This window comes from Cupressus sempervirens, chromosome 1 (assembly GCF_028749045.1).
Source record: "Cupressus sempervirens isolate cs-2001-9-10 chromosome 1, ASM2874904v1, whole genome shotgun sequence".
Classification (NCBI taxonomy): Eukaryota; Viridiplantae; Streptophyta; class Pinopsida; order Cupressales; family Cupressaceae; genus Cupressus; species Cupressus sempervirens.
The window spans coordinates 547,494,087-547,515,277 of NC_143118.1; the positions used below are offsets into that span (position 1 = coordinate 547,494,087).

The 21,191-nt window shown below is 34.9% G+C and overlaps 1 protein-coding gene across 2 annotated transcripts; it reads right to left on the reverse strand.

Annotated features, from left to right (window-relative positions):
- Window positions 1-238: 238 nt before the first annotated feature.
- Window positions 239-3,760, reverse strand: LOC149578623 (pectinesterase-like). 2 transcript variants are annotated; one of them, XM_089830299.1, is made up of 3 exons: window positions 2,783-3,760; window positions 454-1,185; window positions 239-332 (listed from the first exon to the last, which is right to left on the reverse strand). In XM_089830299.1, exons 1-2 carry the CDS (start codon window positions 3,720-3,722, stop codon window positions 482-484), a joined length of 1,644 nt encoding a protein of 547 aa, XP_089686425.1. In that variant the 5' UTR covers window positions 3,723-3,760; the 3' UTR covers window positions 239-332; window positions 454-481. The 2 variants fall into 2 exon arrangements, with proteins under 2 accessions (XP_089686425.1, XP_089686420.1); XM_089830294.1 differs by lacking the exon at window positions 239-332 and having other exon boundaries at window positions 387-1,185.
- Window positions 3,761-21,191: the final 17,431 nt, after the last annotated feature.

The following is a 21,191-nucleotide window of genomic DNA, read 5'->3' on the forward strand; positions in this document are numbered from 1 at the left end:
AAATAAGAAGAAAAAAAGGAAGAGATGGATGGGCATCAACTAAATCGTTTCCCCTATGCCTAAAATAATATAAAATAAATTTTATTTATTTTTCCTTCTGTAATATGACTTTTTTAATAGGACCCCAAGTTAAGCGCAAATATTTTTATTGTGATTAGCAAAAGTACAAAGATTTGCAGAATTTTCAGAGTAAAGAAGACCAATTGACTGCAAAAGCATATCCATTTGACCACGACTCTTGGTCCACAAAAGTGCATGCGTAATTCATTATAGGTACCCTGAATATTGACTGAATTAATGAATACATAAAAGGAAGTGGTGAACAGACAGATCTGCAGAGCATCACCACAAATTCCCAAATCAGGATAAGAAATGTCAGAGCAACATAAGTAAAGAAATCTTTATTTTAATTTATTTTCTGTACACAAAACACAAATAAATGTAGATACAAACCAGAAATTAGCAGGAATCGATGAACGAATCAATCTAAGTAATTGGAGAGGATGAAGGGAAGCCAGTGATCGGCTTGGATGAAGGAGGAGGGAGAATAAATGCCCGCATCACGCGAGGAAATGATGAGAGTAGACCAGGGGACTCTGCCTGAGAAATCTGCGCGAGGCCCATAATTCTCAAACTCACCATAGAAGAGCGTGTCCAGAGCGAAGTTCCCGTCCCATGCCTGCCATCCCTCGGGCCTAATCAGATCCCCAATGTAGCTCCTCATGAATATCGTTCTGGAATAGAGCTTCCATGGCCGACCCAAATACGCCCTGTGAATTTGGGGATTTGCATAGAAATCGGTCATGAAATCCTCTGTTCCATTGATTATGCAATTGTCGAACACAAATCCGGTGGATTGACCAGGATCCATTCTGCCATGGGCTGCAATGGGGCTGCTCTCTCCCGATTTGGAAGGAATTAAACGAGGGCGGATAAGAATGGTGGAATTGTGAAAGACGGCGGCAGAGTTGCCGAAGATAAAGTCGACAGTGCCTTCGATTCTGCAGTTGGAGAAGAACTGGCGGAGGGTGTGGGAGTAGAGGCTGTCTTGGTGTCCAACAATGGCGCATCTGTGGAATACGGAGAGATCGCTGTCCACACGCAGGGCAACGGCCTGGCTCATTTGCGGTCCCGCGCTGTTCTCGAATGTTATGTCCTTCGCTACAAATCCGTCCGCGTTCACGCCTGTGGATGTATTCCAGAATTAGGCATTGTTTGCTTAGATAGATCAAAAATTCAGGCATTGTTGTGGGCTGCAAATTGGAATTCAGTTCGTGATATTGGATTTTCACATGAATATCATAAGATCACATTTTGTATCCATCATAAACATAATAGAAAGCAGAAATTCAACTGTACAATATTATATAATTTTGAGAAATTCATGTTTTGTTGTTTGATAACCCAGTTATAAAGCATTGAATTTTCAAGGGACATATTGTAGCCTTTGAATGGATTGATTTACACGACTCTTACTGGCTTCTACAAAGGAATTTGAGATTTTAGATGGAGTTTCTGGAGAAAGGGCAGAGTTATTGTGCAAAAATGGGTGATCGATGCACAGTGAAAGAGAGAAAGGACGGTTCAATGTCATTGGGAATTGTTATAGACTGTATGATTGATCTTGGTTTAAATTATATGCATTGTTCAATTGATCTTTAGGATCACTCTTCTCTTCGTTATGATCGTACTATTTTAAATTGATATTTTACATTACTATACTTAATGTTCCTGTCAGTTTTCGTATTGACGTTCCAGATCACATGTTGTGTTCCAGCAGGGGAAAAAGGGTGAGCTGATGTGTCGATTGAAAAATCTACATAATTACTATGCAGTGACAATCCAGACCACATTCAGTGTTCGATCATCAGGAAAAATAGAGCCGTCTGTAACATCGACTGCAAAATGTGCATGATTGCCGTGCAAAATGGGTTAGCACACATTAAAAGAAAGGGAACGGCTCATGGAATTGATGCAATTGTATGGTTGCTTCTAGTTTAAACTAGGTCTGTTTTCCAATCGATATTTGAGGCCACTTTGCTCTGTCTGTTGACAAATGATGACTATTTTCACGCTCGGTGTTCTTACGAATTTTTAAATTGACAATTCAGATCAGATTCAGTTGTTCTATCATTAACAAAAAGGAGAGTGATCTTATACAGTTGAAAAAACCAAACACAATCATATGATTCTTCATGAGCTACAGAAAACTAAGACGAAAATGCAGAGGCTGCCTTGAAATGTCCAGGCCGGATCTTTTGGACTGGTAACCCCTGCATGAAAAATTCAGATCTCCATTTCAATTACCTGAGCTAATTATGAACACAAACCCATCTCGATTTACTTCTGAGCTTTGAACTTCAGTCAAGAGAGTAATTAATAGATTCAAATATTCCATCAGCCTATTCAATCTTGTGTTCCTTTCAGAATTTCACACTCTAGGTGCATTTTTTTTTCCTTGCAGAGCCAAGAATACCCTAATTTTTGGCCATGGTTGCAGATAATGACGTCCAATTAGATGACAAAACAGTGCGGAGAAAAATAGGTATGAAATAAGTTGCAGAGCCGTAAATAGCCTACTCTTTAATTTCCATGGTTGCAGATATTGAACTCTAATTAGATAACAAAACAGTGCAGAAAATAATGACTATGAAATAGGGAGCTGTAGAGTAAGTTACCGAGAGTTGCTGAACCGTAAATAACCTGCTCTTTGGCCCTGGTAGCAGACATTGAATTCTAATTAAAGGACAAACCAGTGCAGAAGATAATGAAAATAATTTACCGAAAGTTGCAGAGCCATAAGTGCCAACGCCCAGCTGCAGAGCATTCATGGAGCCGGTGATAACAGTCCGATCCATGCCATCTCCCACCAACATGAGATTCATCTTGCTCGGAACAACCCTGACGATCTCTTTGTAAACCCCTGCTCTGATGTGGATCACATAAACCTTCCCAGAAAGATCCGGGGCAGCATCGACAGCACTCTGAATGGAAGAATACTCACAAATCCCATCATCAAGGCAGACGGTCACATTAGGGACCACCTCCCTGCCATGGCTCTGCACATCAAATACCCATATTCTTTCGCCATAGCCGGAGGCCAGAAAGCTTCCAGAGCCTCCGGAGCTGGAAGATCTTTCAGTCTGGGGAGGCCTCCACAGCTTCATGTTCCTCCCATAGACATCAATGGCCGCCACCATGCTCAGGGCAGTGGAAGTTAGAGTCATGGTGGAATTCATCTGCTCAACAGTGGAGCTTAGATCCGACCGGTTGAGACGATTGAAGCCCGAGTGACAGTCGTATTGGTAAGTGAGGGCAGCGCTCATCCACGCCCTCCCGTTCTTAACTCCCTGCTTTCTGTCAAGAAAAACTTCGGCACTCCTGGAAATGACTCTGATTGCAGAGCTCATAGATTCGAGGCAGTTTCGAGCGGCAATTGTTAAATTGAAGTCGTGGGAAGCAGTTGCACCGGTCAGGATGGAATTCGAGAGCCGGTAAGATTCTTTCACGCCATCTGAGGACAATCCAATCGCGGTTTTAACGATTTCTTCTGCTCCCGCCCTCTTTCTCCCCAACGGCGTGTTCATCAATGAGGATTTGCAGGACTCTGCATACTGTGAAGCTTGACAGGCAGAAGTTATATCAGATGAAACGGGGCTTACAGAGCCGAGTGCAACAGAAAACATGGCGAGCAGGACCAGAACAGTCATGGTGGCCGCCATTAATGACAAAATTATGAGAGCTTCTTCGACAGACAAGTCCTTCGAGCCTCTCGGATGATGAAATTTATGTGGGCACTGAATTTTTGGGTCTTGTGAACACGTTTTTGTGCACCCGTGAGAGAGGAGGTTAATAAGGATGAAGTGGTGGGGCGTGGTGTCTTGTGTGGGGGAAACCAAATGAAAGCACAAAAATACACCTTTACATTTTGGTATCTGTTTAAAGGTGTGTATGGAGGGAGACTTTAATATTCGAAAGGTATGCAAATGCCATCTAAACGGTGGAATGCTTTTCACATTGTAAAGTAGTATCTTCTACAACCACTTCAATTTCTTCACATTCTTATTCAAACTTTCAAGTTTCAATTACTATTTTGTATATATTTGTTGTGGGGAGTTTATGGAAATTCTTTACATATTCTTATTCTTATTCAATTTTTGATTCAGATTTAAGTTTTACTATTTTGTATATTTGTTGTAGGAGAGTTTATGGGAATTCTTTACATATTCTTATTCTTATTCAACTTTTGATTCAAATCCAAGCTTTACTATTTTGTATATTTGTTGTAGGAGAGTTTATGGGAATTCTTTACATATTCTTATTCTTATTCAACTTTTGATTCAAATCCAAGCTTTACTATTTTGTATATTTGTTGTGGGGGAGTTAATGGGATTCTTTACATATTGTTCTAATGAAAGAGTATAAATTTATGTATAGTTATGTATTCAATTTGATAGAATGTCTTGATATGATTTTATATTTATGTGTAGCCTATTTTCATTATTAGTTTAATTTATATAAATGCGTAGCATATTTTCATTATCTAACATTTGACGTAAGATTCTCCTTTTATTGGTATTGTCTCTTTTTTGTTTCTTTTTCAGTCTTATTTATCTAATTTTTATAATTGCCTTTATATATTTTATGTATTGATCTTTTTTTCTTTTTCTTTTTTTCTATTTGTATTTATTCATTCTTGGAGGAAGTACTTGCTATTAACATAACAAATATAGAAAAAAATGATAAAATAAAATCATATTTATAATTGAAATTTGCAAAAAGTAATCAAGATTATAAATAAATGGGATAAAATGAGACATTGATTAGAAGAGAACATAGTTCAACACTTGTAAACTAAGTTTGAATATTTTAAATAAGAAAAAATATTATTAATTTTTTATAATAATTGATTTTTAAAGTCATTTGTATAGATAGATTTGATTTTTTAAACTAGGTCTAAAACTAGCTTTTGAGTTTATAAACATATGTTTTAACCTTTCTTCTCATCTTCAATGTATCTCTATAAATATTTCATTGAAAGTTTCTATATTTTACAAACATACAATGAATTAATTGTTGTATTGAGCAAACAAGAGAAAAGAATTACAAAATCTAGGAGAGTTTCTATACTAGAGTTCTACAATTCATGGTTATGATGTGACCATTGTTTGTACTTAAAATAGAATCCTAAATGAAATAGATAGTGCCGATTAGTATAATTAATCGCTCATTGTTTTTATGATTTTTCATGTGTTTGTAGGTGATACTTTGAGATTTAGCACTTGGTTAGATTGATATGTTATTTTCTCAAACTTATGAACCATGGGCATGCACTTATTCTTACACCTTTTTGATAAATATATCTTGTTATATGATCTATTTATATTAATTTTGCAAGTAGTTGAATGAATGTTACCCTAAAATAATTATGTGTATACTATAGTCTTGTGTATGCTAATATCACGATGCATGTTCAAAACAAGATGTCTAAATACATGGGATGTGTCGAAAGTAAGTTCATAACATTTTTTTAGTTTCTCAAGGAGTCAAGGAAAGATAGACATTGAAGAAGTCAATGGTTGAAAGTTTCCAACTTGTAAGGAAGTGATATAGCTTAGTCTTAGATTTTCACATCTATACATTATGAATATTTAGGAGGAGTGGTTATGATATATCCTCATTGAGGCAAGGTTGGTTTGTCTAAACCTTATGAATGCATAACCTCCTTTCTCTTTTTTATGCTTTCAATTAATGGCATCTTCTTAGATTGTCGAAGTTGACTATCCAAGTTAGTTAGAGTTGGTTATAATCTTTCCTTCTATAAATAATGGTTAGATATCTCTCTTAAGGAGATTATATTTCCTAGTACTATACTCTTATCTTCAATTTTCAAGAAATAAAACTATATTATTTTCATGTTGTAACAAATCTTTCGATGAATAGAATGATGTTCTAGTTTTTTCTATTGATTTAAATTCTAGGAAGACTCGTCTAAGGGGGCGTACTTGTTGAGAATTTCAACCATTTAATTTAATAGTTACTTTCTTGTTCACTAATTAGTTCAGTATTAACAACTATCTATTCCTACAACAAAGGTGAACAAAGTAACTTCCTATATGTTTTATGATTACCTATTTTAGTTCAATTTGTTGTTGGTTCATGATTTGTACTTAAGCCATTTCCTTTCAAGTAGTTTTCTTTTAGTACCATTTCTATTTTAGTTCCAGGACTAAACATTAACCACAAATGAGTCTTAGTGCACATACAATGCAAACCCATTTCAAATTCACATTCTTAGATTGATAAAAGAATGAACCTTCATGATGAGTGAGCTATCTATTCAATGAGATATCTAATCTCTGAGTTATAGCTTTAGGACTTATTTCCTAAATCACTATAGGAAGCCAACATTTGATGCCTCATTGTCAGGAACGCTGTCTAACTAAGAAGTTCTTTAGGATCGTTTCTAAGTGTTTTTCTTATTTTCAAAGCAATAATACTTCAAAAGTTTGTCTTAAGCATATATTTCCTCTTGATAAAGTAATGACCCACTATTTTTCACCAACATTTTTCATGTGAGTTACATATTACTAAGTTAACATGGCATGCATAGATGCAAAAAAAGAGATGCTCTAGGGAGATTATTTTCTAATGACCCTTATCCTGACTATCAGCTAGTTGATTTCTAATTATTTTAAGAAGATGAAGATAAAGGAGAAATATAAATCCATATGTTAATGCAATTATAAATTTGAGGTAGTTCAAATTCCTTGGAGGAACTAGTTGCCCAAAACCTTGTTCAAAATACACATGCATTAGTACTCTATCAAGTAAGACCAACTTCTCAAAATAGACGTCCTAACCATTATAATTTTACATTTTCTATCACTAACTAGAATGATGTTGATAACCTCAATAATGTCCCTACTTCATTCCTTCCTAAATTCGATGGCTTATTCGCCAAGGACCCAGAGGCTTTCTCATTTTAATTTGATATCCTCTACATAAACTATGACTACATTATGGATGCTCATAGACTCAATTTATTTCATTCTAATTTAAATAATATGCATTAAGATGGTTTAAGAGTTTGGGTAGGGATGTTGTAGATATTTGGGATTACATGAAAAAAAAATTCCTTGAGAAGAAAATGAACATAATATAAGACGAGGTGATGTCTTCAAGATGCAATAGAAGGAAGATGAAAGGTAGAAAGTGTATATATCAAGGTTCTTATTTAGTCTATATAAGTCTTCATACCATACAATTAATGAAAAGTCTGAGCAAAAGTTAATCTTTCTTAGAGGAATTAATGAAACTTATGCATATGCTTTGGACTTGATGGGATGAGGAGACATCAATCAAGTTCCTTGGGATGAAATACAAAGATATGTTAGAATTACTCCAAAGTAGATGTTAATAAAGGAAGTACTTACCAATCTAGTATGGATAAATCCTCCACTAATAGAATTCTAAGGATGGAAATCAATCATTTGTTGCCAGACTTCAAGTAAGGAATCATAAACAATATGGCTACTCAACTATACTCACTTCAAGAAAAATGGAATATGAGGAGACAAAGGCAATATTTGTAGAATATTTTCCTCACTGTGGGAAAATAAGAAGGATCGAATATGAAGAATGATAACCAACACTGATAGTAAGAAATTCCACTAGAATTCAAGCTAATTGAAGGAGATGATGAACATATTTTCTACGTTCCATAAAGAAGGTCATGGGCTCCAACACAATCTATTTCATTAGACCTATTATCTTTTATTCAAGCTTATTTGAATTTATATGAATGTAGTAATCAATGGAAACCCCCATATGAAGATTGTTTCTTCCTTATTGAGATTATCTTCACTTTTCTTTTAATAATGTAATAATTGCACTCATCTATTTCTTTGTAGGTGGTGGTCAATTAGTTTGTAGTCAATTAGCTGTGAGTTTCACTATAAATAAGTTGTTTAGGCCTTTTTGGATGTTAGCTAGAGAGAGTAGTAACAGGTTGATATTAATGTAACGTTTTTCAACAATATAGTTTTCATAGTTTCTAAGTACTATGTATATTCATTTTCTATAAAAATGAATAAAGTAGTAATTATTCTAAGTTTATAGTGTGTTGAAGAATTTGGTTTTACTCATCCAAGGGGGCCGACCCACTTGGTGAGTGATCCTTTGCATTTTGTTGTTTATTTAAACAAATTATAGTTGTTATCTAATTGCTTGTTTGTTTTTTCAGCCACAAGGAATAGTTCATTTGTTCATTTATGTAGCTAAAGTAGGCACAATACTCTGTTGCCTGATAAAAATGAACTTAGTTTCTGTAAAATAAATATACAATTGTTTCTTTGATAGATAGTAACCAAATAAGTTTACATTCAAGCATTCATTTTCCTACATTACTCCCTTGTAACACTAGATAACATGACCTCAATAGAAACTTAGTTCATATATTATTCCAAACCATTTCAATTTTATGCCCCTTGGTTGAAATACTTAATGAATCTTACAATAGGATGGATAATTGCTTAGTTAATATGACCAATCTGTGAGTAGATGAGTTGAACCAAGTTATTTATCTATTTGGAAATAGCTATAAGTTGGTGGTTTATTCAAGTTTAGAAGACATGATTAAGTAATTAGAATGGTAAATTATTTGTGGTAATAATTATAGTGAGAACTATTTCACATTAAATAATATAAATGATTAACTAAAATTAGAGAAAAATTTAGTTAATTTTCAAATAAATAATTAGGGAATCTCTACAAATATTAGAAACTAAATAGTTAAATAATTTATTAAAATTGTTCAATTATTGGAATTGGAAGGAAATAATGACTTTAAAGTTTTAATTAAGAAGAAAGACACAAATTACTTAAATAATAAATATTATCTAATAAGTTAATAGGAACATTAGTAAAATTGTCATGCATAGGCAACATGACAATTTTTAGCATCTCCACCTCCTTCTCCCCTCCTACACTCTCTCTACCCTCTTTTCCTCTTTATTTGTTTGGATCTTTAGAGCTCTTTTTATTTTCGTGAGTTCCAAATTCAATTTATTTAACCTAGCTTTCTTCTAGAGTTTCTTATTCATATTAGTGTTTCTTGTATCTATACTTTGATGATATGTGCATCCACATTTTATATTTGAGATTGTTTACATGACAAATTATTTATTGATTTTATGTTTTTATATATATTTTTTCTATTATCTTAATTATGAAATTACTTTTACTTATCCTACCCATCATTCACAATCATATTAGGGTTTTATTTTAACATTTGATATATTAGTTATATTTCTTCTTTTTCAATATGAAAGAATACACCTTTTAATTTCAACTTCCTTCTCTTTTTACCCTTCTTCCCCTCTCTATATTTATCTTTATGTATTTCTCCACCTCTCTTTACCTATATCCCTTTCCCTCTCCCTCTATCTTCATCTCTCCCTTTCTCATCCCTATTAATCTTTATTTTTGTATATCTCCACTTATGCGTTTAGTGTCATGGCCCCCAATTAGAACCCTAATTATAGTGTTCTCCACCTAAGAGAGATAGATAGATGATATAAAATAATCTCATTTTAAATACATTACTATTAACTATTGATATAATGATAAATGAATATAGTATATTTATTAAATATGATATAAGGTTATTACCATAATATAACATAATCTATATATCAACATATTGATATAATAATGATATTATATTAATATAATGATAAATATAATATAGAATAGTAATACATCAAATATTATGATTGAAATTTATAGTTATTAGATGATAAAGATTAAATAATATTTATGATAATTAATAATCAAATAAAGAATATAACAATTATCTTAATAATAATAATAATAATATATATTAATATCATATAAATAATAATTATAATAAGGGCATTGGAAGAGACACATCCCTTCAAACACGATAAACATATAAGGATATCATCTTTTTAGGGAATTGTATCATTTTGGACTTAAATTTATCTTATCAAATAGGGATTGAGAATGGGATCATTACAATTGGTATCAAAGCAAATTTCTTGCTATCTTGTGAAATGAAAAGTAAAGATTTGTAGATTAAAAAATTTATATCATATTTTGATCATAATTTCAATTGCTATGGACCGTCAAAGAAAATGGAAAGATTGAATTCTCAAGAGCATTATAACTAGGAAAAAGAAAGAATAATAATAATACATAAACATAGTAGAGACCCATCACTGGTACCGAGAATCAAAAATTAAATATTTTATACAAAATAATAAATACATGGAGGTATTTTAATGCAAGTGTTTGACATCATTGAAGGACCACATATAATTGTGGTCTGCAATTAAACAATGACCAAGCAGTTGCTCTGCAAAATGATGTCAACGATCAGCATGGAAAGATAAGACACGAAGTAAAAATGATTATAAAACTAAACTAACATAATAAGATCTCTCGTGCCAATAGGTTGCCAACATATCATTAACATAGTTTTATCTATTTATAAGTATCAAGATTACAAAAACCACATAAATATTATATAAAAGTTAAACAGACGAAGGTTCTCACAATTTTCTTATTATCAATCAAGGATCTAGCAACACTTTAAATATTTTTAATGAAGCAATATATAAATGAATAGGGATGTCTAGTGTAAGAGTCATTAATGCTTCTGAGAATATGAATTGATTCTGTAATCATAATTTGGAAATGTTCTCGCTACTCCTTGTCAAATTTTCTTGAAACCTTAAAAATCATACACTAGACTTTTTGCATTTGCAACTATACAAAAAAAGGATTATTGGGAGACTTATTGTCAAACTCTAGAAATGATATTTTAAAAAAAATGAAACAAAATCCATTCAACACATCATCAAAACTGTAGTCAACAAGAAGATCTATGTAGACAATTGCCAGATACAAACAATAGGGGGATGTTTTAGCTACTTTGGAGAGTGGAATAAATAGATTCCTAAATCTCTATCCAAGTAAGAAGAAGAAAAGAGACCAAGCACTCAAATTCAACATTGAGAAAAGAAGATAAATAAACAAGGGCACCATAGGATATATGAGGAATAAAGAAACAATATAAAGAGAAACCACCAGAGATATGCAGAGAGAAAATCGCAATAAGTGACACGGCCACCAATTGGAGGTCAGTCAAAGGAATGACAAAGAAACTAATTGGGGGGAAATAAGAAAAAATACAAAAAATCAGAAATGAGAACATGTAATACCAAAAGGACATGTTGACTACCACTGTGATACGTATTGAGAAAAACCTCCCACTAGAGTAAGAAATAAAGCCATACAATTGCTAACATGGAGAAGAAAGAAAGAGTATAATCCAATGGATAAACAATACCGCCAAGTGATAAGGTCAATGCATAGCATTTAAATGGTTGAACAAAAGAGACGAAGCCTTACCACATAAACAAGTCTCTTAGTACGCATCAATTACTATAATAGTACCATGGCCCCCACTTGATAAGAATGCAAGATTTAATATAAAGTGATTTCATCATGGAAGATGGGGAGGTAAGTCAAGGTATGATCATATTTTAATTACTATAAAATATTATGCTATCCTACTTTGATTATTTAAAATGAAGAGTTATCTTATATAGTTATTTATGAAATACAATTAGAATATGTATGTATGTGTGTGTGTGTGTGTGTGTGTGTGTGTGTGTGTGTGTGTGTGTGTATGTGTATATATAAAAGTCTATGACAAATAAATTTGGAATTATAAAGGGCATATGCACCGAGTTGTGGTGCCAAAAAGATGACAAGGTTTTTTTTTTTTTTTTTTTTTTCTAATTTTCAATAGCGCGTACGCGCTATTCTAATATCCAAAAAGTTATATGATAGGCTGCAGACCTGCGGCCCAGCATTTTCATTTTGCTTTTTGGCTCTCCAACAGCGCATACGAAGGTTTGATAGCAAGAATTCACCACCATTTGCCAAAATGCCTCCTCACCGACGAAATCCAAGACAACGAGCACACCCACGACGACGAAGTAAGTGATATAAACTTAACTTTGCATTGTTTAATATGTTTTCCATATTGTTTTATTGGTTTTTGATATTCTTTTGTAGGGTTTTTACAAATTTCATTTAGATTTTTTTATTTAGTTGGATTTCAATTGATTTTTTATCAGGAAATGTCCATAATCAACCGAAAAATCCACAAAACCCTTAAGAACCTCAAAATCAAAACCCTCCTCAAGAAGAACAACAAATTCCACAACCCGAACCAATTGCAAGACCTCTGCCAGGCACACAAGAAAATATAAGAAATGAAATATAGAGAGGCAAAACTGAATTAGAAAGACTCATTGCTCGATTGAAAGAATTCGGAAAAACCAATCCAATGAGGGCTCAATTGGCATCATCCCTCGAATCCATTAACACTCAGATAGCCTCAGTTAGTGGTCAGTTAGATATTTGGCGGGCTAAGAGGGATGAACAAAAAACATTTTATGCAAATAAATTGTCATATGAAGATGTTAAAAAAAAAGAAATATCAAAAGGTAGTATATGTGCATTATTTAGAAAATCCGGTGAGCCAAATACTGTTAGAGAGGGTACTAAACGATTCCCCATCCATTGGTGTATACATGATGCTATTAGAAATAATTTTTGGGATAGATGGTGGATGGTTTTTGATGCTTCTCCTTGCAACAATCACGAGGTCCCCATGTATTTTTTGAAGAAATTATATTGTGAGTTTTTCCTTGGGGTGATCCCCAATTATTTTGATATGTTAGACTCCCAGGGTAGAGGTGGGGGGTCATCATTTGAGAGGCTGGGAGCACGTCGTGACCCTAATGTAGTTAGGGCACCTGTGGTCCATCCACAACACGAGCATGTGATTATTCCTTTAGTTGTGAAGGAACATGTAGATGCCAGCACTCTAGGGACCATTAATGCTTTGACGCAGACCCTCATCCATTCCACGAGCCCATTAGTTGAGGGGGAGCCTTCTATGCGTCGTGGTCACATGTGCACTTCATGTGGATCCCTATGCACATTTGGCACTCATGCCGGAGATGCTGCAGATGATGGGCTTATCACCAATGAGTTCCTGAACAAGACATTTGGCATTGACACACAGGTAAATTACTAATTTGATCACATTTCATATGTATAGTGAATGATTAATTAAATAGCATTTATTGACATTGTTCAAAATTTAGGGTCAAAGTGTTGCTGGGCCTAGCAGTGATCCTCTAGGCCCATTTTTTGTCCCTTCGATGAGTCCTGAGGTATGTATCAATTTAATCATTTTAATTAATACATATATTTATTACGTAATCATATTAAGGATTGACAAAAAAATTATGCATGTGCATCAGTTCTCCACAGGACCCTCAACCTTTACCACATACATAGAGCAGAGACATCATACGAGCTTTACACAGGTACAGTTGTTTCATGTTAATTTAATTCATTTGATTATATTTATTCCATGTTTCATGTTAGATATAACGTGTATTGTATGACATGCAACTCATGATGTTGGACACACCTCCTCATCTGTGACAGTCTGTTGATAGTGGAGTGGCTGCAGCTGTGGCTAGCTCACAGCCACTGACGGAGGTATGAAAGAATTTTCTTCGTTTTAGTTTTTGTTTATAATAGTTAATCTCAAAATTTCTAATGTTATTTATAAGTGGTTATATTTATTGAATTGTTGTAGGGTCTTGTCATGCCTAATCGTCCACGAGCATTTGAGGTGGACTTACAGAGTGACTATTTGTTGGCGGTAAGAAAATAATTGATTTTGTGTGTACATATATTTGATTTCAACGTATAATAAATATTTATTCATATCTACTTTCTTTGTATCAGTTGGACCTGGAGAAGAGCCTCAAGAAGAGGTCAAGTGAGCGTGTCAGGAGGGCCCCATCATCTCCACTGTCTCCCTCCACACGACGGCAGAGGACGTCGAGAGACTTGTTTTTTTCCCCTCATGGGAAGGAAAAGATGTAGTTGAGATATTCGATACATACATACATACATACATATATATATATATATATATATATATATAGAGAGAGAGAGAGAGAGAGAGAGAGAGAGAGAGAGAGAGAGAGAGAGAGACTTGTTTCCTTCCCCATGTATATATATATATATATATATATATATATATATATATATATATATAGGCATCAGAGAGACATATTTGACATACATTTGATGTACATATGGCATTCTATATTTGATGTATGACATTTATTTGATGTATGACATTATTGGTTAATATATGATATGTTTGTTAATGTATATTACATTATTGGTTATCATTTTATATTATATGTTTGTTCATGTATGACGTTAAATTAGATATGTTTGTGTATGACATTAAATTAGATATGTGCATGTATGAAATTAAATTCAATTGCTAGAGAGTTGCCATTATGTCTACCAGCTAGTAGATGTTATTTTTTGCTTTATTAGTATTTCTCAAAAACTGCAAAGAAGTTGTTTCTGGTGAATAGTTGTAAAAAATTAAGATCATCAACTTCATGTACTCATGGCTTTGGCTGCGAACACTCATAACTTTGGCTATAAGCATCCATGGCTTTGGCTATGTGCACTAGTGGCTTTGGCTGTGAGCATTTATGGCTTTGGTTGTAGGCACAATATAGCCTTGGCTGTAGGTTGTCTTTCTTGCTGCATGTCAAAGTTACCTTCAAGAATATCATTAGTCTAAGATCATTACAATTAAAATACTATGACATAATACCTTGGAAATAATAGTCTTTAACCCATTACTTTATTTGTTAAAACATCATGTAGTAACCACTATAGTGCTTCTACTCAAATATGTTTTCAAAAATACTTAGTATGGCAAAGAAATGTCTATGGAAAGCTTTTCAAATAGGATATTGAAGAACTAAATGTGGACAGTCATTAGTACCCATCAATAAGAACACATACATCTTTCTCAAGCAAACCATATGACATTAGCTTAATTTATAAATTTCCTTTAAAAATAACTAGAAGATGCTATGAATCTTAATACAGAGTTAATCACGAACTCATTATTCCATCCAAGAAGCATATATCACCCTAAGCCAATTAACCGACAGGATAAAAATTAATTCAATTTCAACAAAATTTTGAGTATAACAAGCATCTTAGGGATTCTTACAAGAATTAACACGATGTTCACAAGAGCATTACAAGTTCTCGTAATGCTATTTCACACATTGTAATCATATTCAATTTTGAATGGCCATTTGTGTTACAAGAATACATTTTCTTTAAGGTCTTTTAATTCTAGACATATATTTTATTCTGAAGCTTTTCTATGACAACCCACTCAATGCATATATTGTTGTTCCACATTATGCTGATTTGACTTTCATTGGTTGATTTGGGTCTAGACATGACGTTATTCACTACCTTTTTTATATATTATTTTTTTGTAGTGAGGTTCTAGCCTAAATGAATGTATTAATCATCGAAGTTGTGAACCTTGGTCGAGATCCTTACAAATATATTTTCAAATTGGACCTCAAATAGTTTTCTCAGTCACCCCCTGTACACAAATACTGAAGTTGTAGTTAATTACAAAATTAATACTGAATTAACACAAGTTTAATTGAGAAGTATTATGTACCTCAATAGGTTAGATTATTATTGACCAGGAAGCTTTATCTTAGAGCAATTGGTTTCCTAAATCTTTAGCGCAATGACACTCTTATGGAATGTGGAATTAGGTATGCTAGCTAAGGAACGTTCTTTAAAAGGAAGAGGAAACTCAAGACTCACATGTTTCCAATCAATATAAATGTTTAAATTGCTTCTCTAATTTTTTTCTATTTATGATCTTCTTAAAACTTAACTTTCTAAATGCATTGATGGGGAAATAAAGATCTTCTAGGAACTAAAGGCTAATCATGTTTAATACTTACAATTCTTTGTTTTTATCTAATAATTTAAAAAAGATTGTACAAGTGTTTTCAAAGAGCAACACTTGTCACTAACATCATAAGAAGGAATATCCAAGGAGAATTACCACTGATCCCCCACCACCAAATTCAAGAGAAAACAAAAATCCACTACTAAAGAGATAGTAACAGTGATCATCCCTAGTCTCTCCCTTATCACAAAATGTTTACCATCAAAATTTGCATTTCCAATTGTGTCATGTGCGTTGAAGCGATAGTAACATTTTCACTCTCTTACCTAATGTCTCCCATTTCTGAAACTCCTGGGGAAGGGCAAGGCCATCTTCTCAGTACTTCAAAATACAACGAGTTCCATTTTTTCCCATATTGATAATCATTGACTTAAAGTATAGTCAAAGTATTGACAGCCCATAGGAACTCAACCTTTGAACATCCCATCTATAAATGACCTCATAAAGAAAGTTCAATAAACCTGCATGAAATAGTGAAATAAAAGTTGCATACTTGTGAAGATGATCAGACTGCAGGTGATCAATATGTCTCAAATCTATATTCAGTTCTTTTACTATGCATAGAAATGGTTTGTTATATAAAAGACTTATATCCACCAGATAAATAATCATTTTCTTACTATGCTATCCTTATCCTTGGCTGGTCTTTGGTCTCTGTAACACGGTCCTATAGGAACTGGAATCTCATCCATATCTTGCACGAGCTCCGAGATATGCCCTGTCAAAGATTGCAACCCTGTGGCATTTAGTGACCCTTAGGGACATTTCAGTTGAGCGTACCTAAGAATGTTCGAGCACTGAAGGGGACAAGACGAGGTTGGGGATAGGGTTTACCTAGCCACCCAGAGCTAATGGAGCAGACAGTTTGATCCCACGACGAAAGATGAGAGAGATTTGGCAGTTGGCAACTTTGTATTGGCCAACACTGCAAGTTTCAACATCACCCGAGATGGCATTGTAGAATGAAAATGAAATGTGATCTCCAAAAAGTGAGAGTGGTTATTGTAGGTATCTACAACACGGTCCTGTAGGAACTAGAATCTCATCCATATCTCGCACGAGCTCTGAGATATGCCCCGTCAAAGATTGCAACCTTGTGGCATTTAGTGACTCTTAGGGACATTCTAGTTCAGCGTGCCTGAGAACGTTCGAGCATTGAAGGGGACAAGACAAGGTTGGGGATAGGGTTACCCTGGCCACCTGGAGCTAATGGAGCAGACAGTTTGATCCCACGACGAAAGATGAGAGAGATTTGGCAGTTGGCAACTTTTTACTGGCTAACACTGCAAGTTTCAACATCACCCGAGATGGCATTGTAGAATGAAAATAGACTGCGATCTCCAAAAAGTGAGAGAGGTTATTGTAGGTCTCTGCAACACGGTCCTATAGGAATTGGAATCTCATCCATATCTCACACGAGCTCCGAGATATGCCCCGTCAAAGATTGCAGCCTTGTGGCATTTAGTGACCCTTAGGGACATTTCGGTTCAGTGTGCCTGAGAACGTTCGAGCACTGAAGGGGACAAGAAAAGGTTGGGGATAGGGTTTACCCGGCCACCTAGAGCTAATGGAGCAGACAGTTTGATCCCACGACGAAAAATGAGAGAGATTTGGCAGTTGGCAACTTTGTACTGGCCAACACTGCAAGTTTCAACATCACCCGAGATGGCATTGTAGAATGAAAACAGAATGTGATCTCCAAAAAGTGAGAGAGGTTATTGTAGATCTCTGCAACATAGTCCTGTAGGAATTTGAATCTCATCCATATCTTGTACGAGCTTCGAGATATGCCTCGTCAAAGATTGCAGCCCTGTGGCATTTAGTGACCCTTAGGGACATTCTGGTTCAGTGTGCTTGAGAATGTTCAAGCACTGAAGGGGACAAGACGAGGTTGGGGATAGAGTTTACCCAACCACCTGGAGCTAATGGAGTAGACAGTTTGATCCCACAATGAAAGATGAGAGAGATTTGGCAGTTGGAAACTTTGTACTGGCCAACGCTGCAAGTTTCAACATCACCCGAGATGGCATTGTAGAATGAAAACAGAATGCAATCTCCAAAAAGAGAGAGAGGTTATTGTAGGTCTCTGTAACACAGTCATGTAGGAACTAGAATCTCATCCATATCTCACACGAGCTCTGAGATATGCCCCGTCAAAGATTGCGGCCCTGTGGGATTTAGTGACCCTTAGGGACATTCCGGTTCAGCGTGCCTGAGAACGTTCGAGCACTGAAGGGGACAAGAAAAGGTTGGAAATAGGGTTTACCTAGCCACCCGGAGCTAATGGAGTAGACAGTTTGATCCCACGACGAAAGATGAGAGAGATTTGGTAGTTGGCAACTTTGTACTGGCCAACATTGCAAGTTTCAACATCACCCGAGATGGCATTGTAGAATGAAAACGGAATGTAATCTCCAAAAAGTGAGAGAGGTTATTGTACGTCTCTGCAACATGGTCTTGTAGGAATTGGAATCTCATCCATATCTCGCACAAGCTCCGAGATATGCCCCGTCAAAGATTGCAGCCATGTGGGATTTAGTGACCCTTAGGGACATTCCGGTTTAGCGTGCTTGAGAACGTTCGAGCACTGAAGGGGACAAGATGAGGTTGGAGATAAGTTTTATCCGGCCACCGGAGCTAATGGAGTAGACAGGTTGATCCCACGACGAAAGATGAGAGAGATTTGGTAGTTGGCAACTTTGTACTGGCCAACACTGCAAGTTTCAACATCACTCGAGATGGCGTTGTAGAATGGAAACAGAATGCGATCTCCAAAAAGTGAGAGAGGTTATTGTAGGTCTATGCAACATAGTCTTGTAGGAATTTGAATCTCATCCATATCTTGCACGAGCTCCAAGATATGCCCCGTCAAAGATTGCAGCCCTGTGGGATTTAGTGACCCTTAGGGACATTTTGGTTCAGCGTGCCTGAGAACGTTTGAGCACTGAAGGGGACAAGACGAGGTTGGGGATAGGGTTTACCTAGCCACCTGGAGCTAATGGAGCAGACAGTTTGATCCCACAACGAAAGATGAGAGAGATTTGGCAGTTGGCAACTTTGTATTGGCCAACACTGCAAGTTTCAGCATCACCCGAGATGGCGTTGTAGAATGAAAACAGAATGTGATCTCCAAAAAGACAGAGAGAGGTTATTGTAGGTCTTTGTAACATGGTCTTGTAGGAATTGGAATCTCATCCATATCTCACACGAGCTCCGAGATATGCCCCGTCAAAGATTGCAGCCCAGTGGCATTTAGTGACCCTTAGGGACATTTCGGTTCAGTGTGCCTGAGAACGTTCGAGCAATGAAGGGGACAAGACGAGGTTGGGGATAGGGTTTACCCGGCCACCCAGAGCTAATGGAGTAGACAGTTTGATCCCACGACGAAAGATGAGAGAGATTTGGTAGTTGGCAACTTTGTACTGGCCAACACTGCAAGTTTCAACATCACCGGAGATGGCATTGTAGAATGAAAACGGAATGCGATCTCCAAAAAGTGAGAGAGGTTATTGTAGGTCTCTGTAACACAGTCCTATAGGAACTAGAATCTCATCCATATCTCATACAATTGAAATAAATGGAATTGATCTCCCTTACTCATGTAGATGAATAAAATTGGAATTTAAAAAAGAGAGGGACATCCACCATAGAACCATGCAATCATGCACTTCTTGGTGGGAGTATCATAAGTTCATTGTTAGATGGATATGCCAAATGTGGAAGAATTAAAAGGAAAATATGTTGATTGATTGAATACAAGCATCAAACCAATGTGATAACAAAAAATCAAAGTTGATTCCATAAGGTCTAACAATATCATATAATTCATTTATCAATAATTTGAAACATCATAAGCATATGTCTAATAATGTCATACATGAAATATATGTAAAAAATGACATACATAGAAAAAATATACAAAACATATGCCCAATAATGCCATATAGGTGTAAAATGTACATCATTAGATATATACTCTTTCCAACTAGGGGAACAAAATAAATCCCTAATTGTCTTTAATTGCCAACACCAGTGTATATAATGAGGTCTTCCTAACATGCTCACTAGTCCATTAGTCTAGAATCTTCTGTAACTCGACATGTTACAATCAAAATTATATATGAATAAATAACTATTTTATATAAAAAAATAAAATATATTTACACATAAAACTTAATATTTTCTTACAATTAGCTGATAATTCCTCTATATATACACCTCAGGGATACACTAATGGTCAGGAATAATAAGACCCTACAAAAACTATCAAAGTTACCACTCGATTGTGCCTATGAATTTTATATTGAATTTTAGTACTAATGAAATTTTAATGTAAACTCTTTCATACCTTAGTCATTGGCTTAGAACTAGTGAGTGCAATAAGGACTCGTTGATCAATATAGTGATGAAGATGTAAAGGTATCTCTGATGTCAATAGCTGAAAATGATAATACATGAGACTCAAATGCAGTTATGAAGAATACACATTTTCTTTTGTCTCCATATCAAATAAAATATTTTGGTACCTCTGTGAATGTAGTATGAAATCCTTCATTTTATATTGTTGATCCCAAAGCTACAACACTTATTATTTATTACACATGTATGTAAATCTGTTAAGCATCAAATTCAACACCTTTTTTTGCAAAATAATGTACTATATGTTAGAGTAATAAATTCATTTCCTTAGTAATTAAATTATATTGATATAATTACTAAGTTACTTATTATATTGATATAGTTTACTTATAATTCCTTTCGATTTACAACTAATTGAAATGATTTCCCCAATTTTCCATCTAGTCACTAGAAAATTGAATTTGTTGTCTCTTTCTCTTAAAGAACCGGATCTACTAGTTCCTTTGGTCTAGAAGCCTTCCATTGAGATTGGGGTTTTGAAAGGTTCAAGGGTTGAGGAACTTTTTATAGAATATCTTGAAGAAGGAGAGGTCATGTATAATGGTTTTGAGGAAGGCTAGAGTTCCATCCAGATGGTGTTGCAAAATGGCCAAGCGGAGGAGGAGGTAGAAGAATAAATAGAATAAATGCATGAGAAGGAGGGTCATGGGGGCAATGGATTCAAACCCACAACCAAGCTTTTATACCATTATACAAATTACAAATTATAAGACTATGCCTTTCATGATAGTCGCATTTTCATATTGGCAAATGAAGAATGACTTTTGGAACAAACATAATAAATACTTCCAAATAAAAATGAAGCCAATGTATTGTATTATAAGCTTGA

What these genes read in the sequence shown, in the direction of transcription:
- LOC149578623 (XM_089830299.1), bottom strand. Translation starts at nt 3,722, where the DNA reads ATGGCGGCCACCATGACTGTTCTGGTCCTGCTCGCCATGTTTTCTGTT. An exon ending in TTATGGCTCTGCAACTTTCG is followed by an intron (nt 1,186 to 2,782) that starts GTAAATTATTTT and finishes ATACATCCACAG; the next exon opens with GCGTGAACGCGGACGGATTT.